The following is a 9,337-nucleotide window of genomic DNA, read 5'->3' on the forward strand; positions in this document are numbered from 1 at the left end:
CTCTACTGGTCTGAAGTCCAGTGGGCTTACCTTCAAAATGAAGGTGTCAGCTGGGCTGTATTCCTTCTGGAGGCTGTAGGGGAGAATCAGTTTTCTTGCCTTTTCCAGCTTCTAGAGGCCACCTGCATTCCTTGGCTGGTGGTCCCTTCATCTTCAAACTAGTGACAGCTTGTTGAGTGTTTCTTGCAAGGCTCTTGACTCTTCTGTCCCCTCTTCTACTTCTAATCCTGGATTATCTGGGTAGGCCCAGTCTAATCATATTAAGGTCAGTCAATTAGCAAACTTAATTCCATCTGCTACCTTAAACTCCCTTTTGTTTTGTATCACAACAGATTAACAGGTTCCAATGATTAGGACTTGGACAGGGGGTGGGGGGTCGGGGCATGGGGGCATTATTCCAACCACAAACCTGAACAGTTCTAAGTTTGCAGAGCTGAACACACAATTTTTAAGGGGAGAACTGTGTCTATCTGGCAAATACTTTTTTCTTTTTTCTTTTTCTTTTTTTTTTTTTTTTTTTTGCGTGGGCCTCTCACTGCTGTGGCCTCTCCCGTCACAGAGCACAGGCTCTGGACGCGCAGGCCCAGCGGCCATGGCTCACAGGCCCAACCGCTCCACAGCACGTGGGATCCTCCCGGACCGGGGCACGAACCTGTGTCCCCTGCATCGGCAGGCGGACTCCCTGCGCCACCAGGGAAGCCCCTGGCAAATACTTTTGATGGGCCAGTCTAGTTACAGAAAGGTGGCCTCAGGGAGGGGCCTAGTGGGCTAAGGCAAAACAGCAGGAATCACCCCAAGGAATAAAAAAGTGGTTAAGAATCATGAGGTGATGGATAAAGGCAGTTATAAGGAGGGAAGGACCTTGCCATAGGAGGGGGTCAGTCAGTGAGCAACCCCCAAGGGAGAAACAGCCAACAAGTTCGAGAACAGTGTTGTTACATATTCAGCTAAGACCTTGGCTGTGCTTAAATACCAGACCTCCCACCCATCTCTCCCAGATTCTGAGTAAAAATCCAAAAACCGCCTTGTTCCAGTGGAGACAGGCTGTGTGCTACACGGAGTCAACTAATGAGGAAAAACATGGGAAACCACACCACAAAAACTTGCAGACAGCTTGAGGAGGGCCCAGGACATGGGGAAAAAGGGGGATAGGTGACTCAAGACAATGTTGTTTAATTTACGAAAGGACGGAGGCCCAGCTAACTGCAGGGCAGGAGCTGTCACTAGAGCAACAGTGGTCTGCACCTATGAGAGCAGCCAAGACAAGGCTAATAAGTTCAATCTGAGGACACTTGGCATCTTGCCGTCTGGGCTGCCCAGCCTTCTCTGCTTACACCCTGCTTCAGGAACAGACTTTAATAAACCTTCCCAAGCCAAGTGGAGCTCATTCATTCACACTGAGCTAGAAAGTCAAATCCTATCACACAGAGACTGAAGATACCGAACAGCAAGAGGGGAAAGGCCTGACCACCACACCCTAATGAGAGCTACCACTGTGGGGATAGGTCAGGGACAATCGCTCAGCCACTCTCCGGAAGCACCCGGTAGATGGCTGAGCACAATCCTTCCTGACAGCCGAGCAGGCTCAAACTGTAGTGTGATCTCTCAGCAAGATAAAAATGATTAGAGAAGCAGTGGTTGGTCCCTTTTACACTGGGCAAGTTCCTGTAGTGTGGATCAAGACTGGGAAAGATTTATTCCCCTGTCGGAAGGGGATGTGCCCTGAAGCTAACTCAAATGCAGAATCTTACCATGTAGACCTCTTCCGTTATGCATCTCAAGGTTGAATCCGTGAAAGGCCAAGTTCACCTTCTGAGGGAAGTGGCCCACCTGAATCACTGCTAACACAGACTCGTAGGACTCTAGACCTGGCCGATGCTTGTTGGTCAGGGCCCAGGCAGGCCTGCCTCACCTCTGCCCCATGGGACAGTAGTGGACCCGTGTTCACCAGCATCCAAACCTCAGTCTTCCTTCCTGACTGGCCTGAGAGTCTCCCTCCACATGCCAGGGGCTCGCTCAAGAATGGGTATGTGACCCACTCCTGGGCAATGAGTTATGACAAAGGGCTTCTGGAAGTTTCCTTGAACCACAAGAAGGTTTTTCTTCTTCCTCTGTAATGGTCTAGTGTCTTGATACGCTGCCTGGAATTGCTACAGCCATCTTTCCACCAGCCTGATGAAGCCAACACTGAGGATGATGGAGCAGAGAGGAAACACTTGTTTCCTTCATGGGAAGCTGAATCAACCCCCTATGACAGGACAGCACTCCCTGCCACGTGAAAGAACTGAATTTCCTGGCCGTCCAGGCCTGCCTGAGACAGGATGTCTGTAGCAGGAGTTCAAGCCAAGTGGTGTGAAAAAGGCCCAATCACAACTGATATTTTGGGAAGTAAAATGCTAGGTGAATGCGGAGAAGGTGGTCACATGTCACTCGGGTGGCTATACCTGGAGCTTTGTGAGGCTGGCTGTAGCATCAAGGCTTGGAAACACTGATCCCAGGCTGATGAGGCAAGGCCCTGTCATCCCCACATCTGTGCCTCCCGGCATTCGACCTCCTCCAGGGAAGTCGCCTGGGATTCTCCTCCTCATGTTTGAAAAGAATCCAATAAACACGTCCCTGGGAATTAATGTGCCTTCGGTTCACGTGGAGGACTAACCACCTGCTCTCTAAAGTGCCTGTTCAGAATGCAGTTAAAGCAGAAAGCTGAAATGCAAGCTTGCCACTGGGGATGGAAGGACGGCAGACGCAAAAGGCAGGATGGGTTTAGAAGCACATTTCCCAGCAGCAGAGGAAGCTCAGCCGCATCTGCTTGGTGGCAATCCAGAGGCCTCTTTGCCTGTGGCTACTCCAAGAAGGGGGAGGGAAAATGAGCTTGCTTCTCCCTGTTTACATTAATCCTGCTTCCTGTTTCAGTTTTAGGCATGTAAAAAGCTTCTGTTTCCTCAGTTGAGACATTTTAATCCTCAATGAGTATTCTGGGTGAAATTCCCTAGAGGGGACATTCAGTGTGGTGAACAGTGACATCGGTCTTGGGGCACAAAAGTGCGCTTGGCACTTACTGGTTGGGTGACCCCAGGCAATGTTATTACTTCATTCCTGAACTTCAGTTTCCTCATCTATAAGATGGGGATAATAACAGCACCTGTTTCAGAATCATGAAGATTAAATACGTTAATGCAAGGGAGACATATGTGCCTGGCACACAGTAAGCCCTAGACGAGTGTGAGCTACTGCTATTGATACTCACTGTCTTCAACAGGGATGGAAGCTTCACACAGAAAACAGTAGGTTTCAGCCACTCACATGTTCTCCTGGTTGCTGAAACGAGCTGCCCTCACCCCAGTTTTTCCAAGCACATCAACATAGTTGTCCTTTATCTCTGCAGGAGTTCGATTTGAGACAACTGTCCTATGGCTTTCATCTGCATAACAGAACCGCTTTGGGGGACAAGACGAGAGTTTAACCTTCAAACCTGATTGACTTGGATGCACTCCTGTCAATATAAAAGATTTTTGTCCAGAGCCGTGGAGAAGCTGAGGCCGGCCCTCCGGTTATACTTCCAGCTCATGGCCCAGTTGTAGTCTTGCTGCAGATTCTGCTGCAGGGTGTCGGCCACCTTCTTGCTGAGGGCCATGTTGGGCCTGCCGACCATGTTAGGGGGGGTGACTGAATGAAGGGGACAGATTTTTAAAGCCACGCATGAGTTTGAGAAATTTCAGTTTCTGTTCCTCGTTTTCAAAGCCAGCAGTATCCCATTGGCCAAACTGAGTTCCCGTCTGCTTCCTGGTGTCAGAAGCTTCCGTCCTGCCCGACTCACGATCGATCTCTTCTTGCAAGGCCTTTCGCCTCACCTGGTCTATGTGCGCCTCGTCCATGTTGCCCTTCTTTTCCAACACTACCTCCAAGTCCGTGTCTGGCTGCTCCTCCCAAGGTTCTCCTGCTACTCTGCTCTCCTGCCTCTCTTCTTCCTCTTCAGAGCGGGCTCCTCAGTGTCTGCCTGCTCTGTCTTTTTCCTGGACTTCATTTTCTTCTTCACAGGGGCCTTGGGGTCATCTCCTATTGGGATGTATTCTGGAGCTTCAACTTTGACTGACTTCTTTTTACTTCCTTTCCTACTGCTGCTCTCCACAGACCTGGAGAGCTCAGGGTGCCCCAGGGGGATATCTCCCTCCTGGTGGATTTTCTTTTTCTTCTTCATCTTCATGTTGTGTTCCCTGGGGCTCCCCTGCTTCCGTTTCTGTCCCGAGGCTGCCTGCTCAGGGACGCCGCCTTTCCCAGCTGAGCAAGTGTACAAAGCATCCCTGGCCTCACAGAACCAAGGGTCCCTGGCTGAGAAGGCTGTAGCTCCCTGTGCCTTCTTCTCCTTCTTGTGTTTTTTGAGCTTCTTGCCAGCTCTGGTCACCCCCTCGCCCTGCCTGGGGTCTGGGGAGGTCTTCACCCTTGAGCCAGGGGACACGGACTTTCTCTTCTTCTTCTTTTCCCTACCGAGGGACTCAGATGGACCAAGTGCCTGCTTCCTGGGGCTGGGCGATGGCTCAATCCGTCTGGCACGTAGCATGGTCTCAGGTTCTAGGGGCTCCTCGCAGACGGTGCTGTGGCCCTTCTTTTTCTTCATTAGAGGCATTTCGGGTGCCTGCTCTTGGACCATATTCTTCGAGGGTGATGTGGCTCTTGTGGGACAAACCTCTGCAAAATAACTGTCACTGTTTAAAACCGAGTGTTGAGTCTCTGGTTCTTTAACTACCTTCTTTTTCTTCTTCTTCTTTTTCTCTGGGAGCCCAAGGCCCAGGTCTCCCTTGTGAGTCTTAGTGATCATTCCCGAAGGCCAAACTTCCCCGCCTCCACGTGAGAGCCCATTCCGCCATCCAAAGTAATTATTGATAGGTAAGGGTGTACTATTGTCATTTGTTGTTTTGTTTTTGGGTTTTTTGGTAGATTCATTGTTTCTTCTTATCCTGCTGGTTTCTTTTGTGATTAGATGACTTTCGTTGTCTGTATTTTGACTTTTTATTCTTTTTGTATAATTACTACATGATTTTTCCCCCCTTGGGTTATAATGAGGCTTATGTAAAATATCTTAAGATTATAATACCCTATTTTAAACTGATAACAACTTAACTTTGAGAGCATTCCTAAACTTTACAATTCTCCTTTCCTCCACATTTTAGGTTATTGATGTTGCAGTTCACATATATTTTATATTGCATATCCAATAACGGATTACTGTAGTTATGGCTATTTTCAATATTTTTTAACTTTTAAACTAGAGTTATAAGTGAATTATGCAATATCATTACCACATTAGACAATCTGACTTTGTCTATATAGTCACCATTACCAGTAAATTTTATACTACCTTCATATGTTTTTACAATGTTAATTAGTATCCTTTTACTTCCATTCAAAGAACTACCTTTAGGATTTCTTTCAAGGCTGTTCTAGTGGTGATGAACTCCTTCAGCTTTCATTTGTTTGGGTAAGCCTTTATTTTTTCTTTATTTCTGAAGGACAGCTTGGCTGGGCATAGTGTTCTTGGTTGATAATTTTTAGTATTTTGAATATATTATCACATACCTTTATTATAGTTTAATTTTTTTAATCATTTTTTTTCTTCTCATCCTCTGTCCCTTGCTATTGTTTTGGGCATATCTATTCTTCCTTGGATACCCTATAATTCATTGTCCATTCCTGAGATGTCTTTGTTTTTTCCTTCAGTTTTTGTTCTGAGTTTGTTTAGCATCCATTCATATTTTCCTCTTGTTTTTCCAGTTCTATTTTCAGACTTCGAACTTTTGATTTATGCTGTTTTCTCATATCAGCAATTACTTGTTCAATGACATTAAATTCATTTTGGGAAGTCATGTTAGTGTTTATGTGCCTCATAATTTTCATCTTTTAGGTTTTAATGCACCAAAATATCTTGATAATCATTTTCTGCTTTATAATTATTGGAATTTCTGTTAGATGTTGAGTGTCTTTTGTCTTCTGTTCATGTTTATTTGTGTTACATTTTCCTGGAATAGCAAGAGCAAAAGGGGAGTTTGGATGACTAACTCAGTTCCTTACTTCATGAGTGCTCTCTAATGTTGCTACAGGGAGTGAAGTTTTTTAAATAAACAGTTTAAAGTTTTTTCTTATTGCTGTTGTTGCTATCCTGTATTTTTCTTAGTTTCAATTCTATGTTGGTTTAGTAGGATATTTTATTTTTACTCACCTTCTTTTTTTCCCTTCACCATCAACAATTCAGGGCTACCTCCTTCTTCCTGGGAAGGAGTGGTACCCTTCTGTAATGGTTATCTATGGATGCATAATAAATCACCCCAAAACTTAATGGCTAAAAATAATATTTGCTTATGATTTTGTGAGTTAGCAGAGAAGAGCTCAGCTGGGACAGCTTGTCTATGCCTCACATGGTATCCACTGGGCTCACTTATGCCAATGCAATTTGGGATTGAAGATCCAAGATGGCTTTGGTAACTTCTGCTAGGATGACTGGAGGACTGGGGTCTTTCTCCTTGTGGCGTTTTATCCTCCTTATGGAACTTTATCTTCCTAGTGGCACTTTATCCTCCTTGTGGCACTTTATCCTCCAGGAATTATCTCCTCTCAAGACCTTTCAACTTCATGTCCTTTTGTGTTCATGTAATTTCCAGTGGGGTAGCTTGACTTCTTCACATGGTGGCTCAGAGTTCCAACAGGTCACAAGTGCAAGGTGCAAGGACTCTTAAGGCCTAGCTTCAGAAGTTACATAATCTCACTTCTTCCACAATCTATATCTCACAGAAAGTCACAATAGGAACCCGGATTCAAAACTCCATCTCTTAGTGGGAAAAATGCAAAGTCACATTGCAAAAAAAAAAAGGCACAAGGGATGAAAGAGTTGTTATGGCCACCTCTGGAAATGTTTCTTAAGTGCTGGGAATTACTTCTCAAGACTGCTGCCTCTAGTTCCATATACTTCCTGAGCTCCTTCCTTTTGAGTCCTTAGTAGTTCTTTTTCAGATTTACCAGGGCTTACATATATTTCCAGTATTTTCTGACTTGAGGTGAACCTTCTACCTCTGGAGCTGAACCCTAATTGATACTATATGTGTGCCACTACCACCATGACCCGATTCCACCTGTATTCACCTCTCTTCTTTGTATTCCCTACTAACTTCACTCTGTTCTGAGTTCCAGAACCAACTATGCTGCTCTTGGATGATTATTTCCTCTTTAAAAATAAAGTTCATAGAATTTTTCCCAGTTATGCTGCAAATCACCTAATTGTGGGGCTATAGGCCAACTTCAGACAGAGAGACAGGGAGAGAGACAGGGAGAGAGAGAGAGAGAGAGAGAGATTCAGATTTAAGCAGCTACCATTATCCTATCTAATCTTACAGTGAGACTCTCATAATTTCATAATTACAAATCTGAGATTGAAGTGTTGCCATTCTGTGTCTTTGAGAACACGTCACATATTGATATCTAAGTGCTACCTTAAACATTCTTATATATTCAAAATATATTTTAAAACTCTTATATTTAAGAACTAGGAAAAACTATATGCAGAATTCTCAGAACATCTTTGATTTAGATGTCCCCTAAGGAAGAAATTTTAATAAGAGAAAATTAAAATAAAAGCAAGAGATGGAAATATTTCCACTGAATGTTGTCTAGATTTTTGCTCAATGTATTCATATATTATTGCATTCCACTGAGCAGCACAAAATGCTTTCTAAGTCTTGGTCAGTCACTCGCCTGATAATGCCAAGGAAAAGAAATCTGCCAGATTCCTGAGAAAGGCTATTATTTGCCAGGATTGCTTATCTTAAAAAAAAACAGTCTTAAAAGCATTTTCGTATTCAAGTAAACATTTTAAAACTTCACTTACGGTTTTTCCAAGACTAAATTGAGAAACATATAATACTTAGTATCTATCCCTAAACACTATATAAATTTTAAAGTTTCAAATCCTTTTTACTCATAAAACTTTGTTAGCAACCTAAATCCAAGAGTTTAAGAATTTTCCCAACTGAATTAATTTTTCTTATTCCAAAAATGAAAATACAGTGCACACAGAAATTAGGTGGTGGTAAGTCAGTGGAGAAAGAATTTTTTTCCTTAGTAAAGTCCTCCAGGTAGCAATTGAACATCTACTTAGTGGATTAAAGATAACCTTCTCTCTTTTCCTTGTCTAGGTATAGGTTTGGAGAACGTGTGGCCTTGGGAATAAAGGGAATTTGGCTAGCCTGTCTGGAATGTAGGGTATTACCTAGTTAGGTAGATGAAACATCCTTAATTGTTGACAATGATTTATTGTGTTTCATTAGGATTAAAAATCTCTCATTACTCAAAAAGCGGTTTGTGAGTCAACAGCATTGACATCATCTGGGAGCTTGTTAGGAATATAGAATCTCAAGTCCTACAGAATCAGAATCTTCATTTTTAACAAGATCCACTGTTTATTCCTATGCACAATAGAATTTGAGAGTCATTGGCATAATCTGTTTTTGAAAGAGCTGACCCTATGGTTAAAACCATAAGAAAGGTATCAGTAAAAGCATGATTGCATTTAATCATAACTTATAAAAGTTTCCTATTTTTTCAAAAAAATAAAGTCCACAAATTGAGTACCGTTTAAAGAAAAGATACTGTTGACAATATGCAAAGATCAGGAAGACAGCCTTTGCCTCTAAAGAACATTACAGACTAGAGAAGAGATAAAAAAATATGGACATAATCTCAGTACAAGGCACTTAGGGATACTTTCTGTAAGAGAACTATGAACTATATATTTTTTTTTTTTTTTGCGGTACGCGGGCCTCTCTCTGTTGTGGCCTCTCCCATTGCGGAGCACAGGCTCCGGACGCACAGGCTCAGCGGCCATGGCTCACGGGCCCAGCCGCTCCGCCGCATGTGGGATCCTCCGGACCGGGGCACGAACCTGCGTCCCCTGGATCGGCAGGCAGGCTCTCAACCACTGCGCCACCAGAGAAGCCCGAGAACTATGAACTATTAAGGAAGGGCAGCCCTGAGAGAGATCAAGGAAGACTACATGTAGGAGTTAGCCTTTGAGCTGGTATTTCAGGTATAAACAGAATTAAAACAAAGGGAATGATGGTGAGCAAAACCTTAACAGGCAGGAAAATGTAAGACATTTATCTAAAACACAGGGTACATATAAGGGAACATAAACAAAATCTAGAAAGGTAGGATAAGACCAGATACATTATAGGTTCCTTCCCAATTTCATACTCTCTTCTCATGGTAACAACCAATATCCCAATGTGTAGGGTATTTAAGCAGTTTGTGGTAAAGGAAATGGATTTTAAAACTAGACCAAAGTGGATTGAAA

The 9,337-nt window shown here is 43.6% G+C and overlaps 1 protein-coding gene across 1 annotated transcript; it reads right to left on the reverse strand.

Annotated features, from left to right (window-relative positions):
* Nucleotides 1-1,275: 1,275 nt before the first annotated feature.
* On the reverse strand, nt 1,276-5,072 carry LOC113619069 (lysine-rich nucleolar protein 1-like). Its single transcript, XM_027103622.1, is given in 4 exon segments — nt 1,276-3,513; nt 3,515-3,661; nt 3,663-3,961; nt 3,964-5,072. Coding segments are annotated over 4 exon segments (1,353 nt in total). The 5' UTR covers nt 4,817-5,072; the 3' UTR covers nt 1,276-3,459.
* Nucleotides 5,073-9,337: the final 4,265 nt, after the last annotated feature.

Source organism: Aethalodelphis obliquidens, unplaced genomic scaffold, assembly GCF_003676395.1.
Source record: "Aethalodelphis obliquidens isolate GAN/ISIS:26980383/991018 unplaced genomic scaffold, ASM367639v1 scaffold6, whole genome shotgun sequence".
Taxonomy (NCBI): Eukaryota; Metazoa; Chordata; class Mammalia; order Artiodactyla; family Delphinidae; genus Aethalodelphis; species Aethalodelphis obliquidens.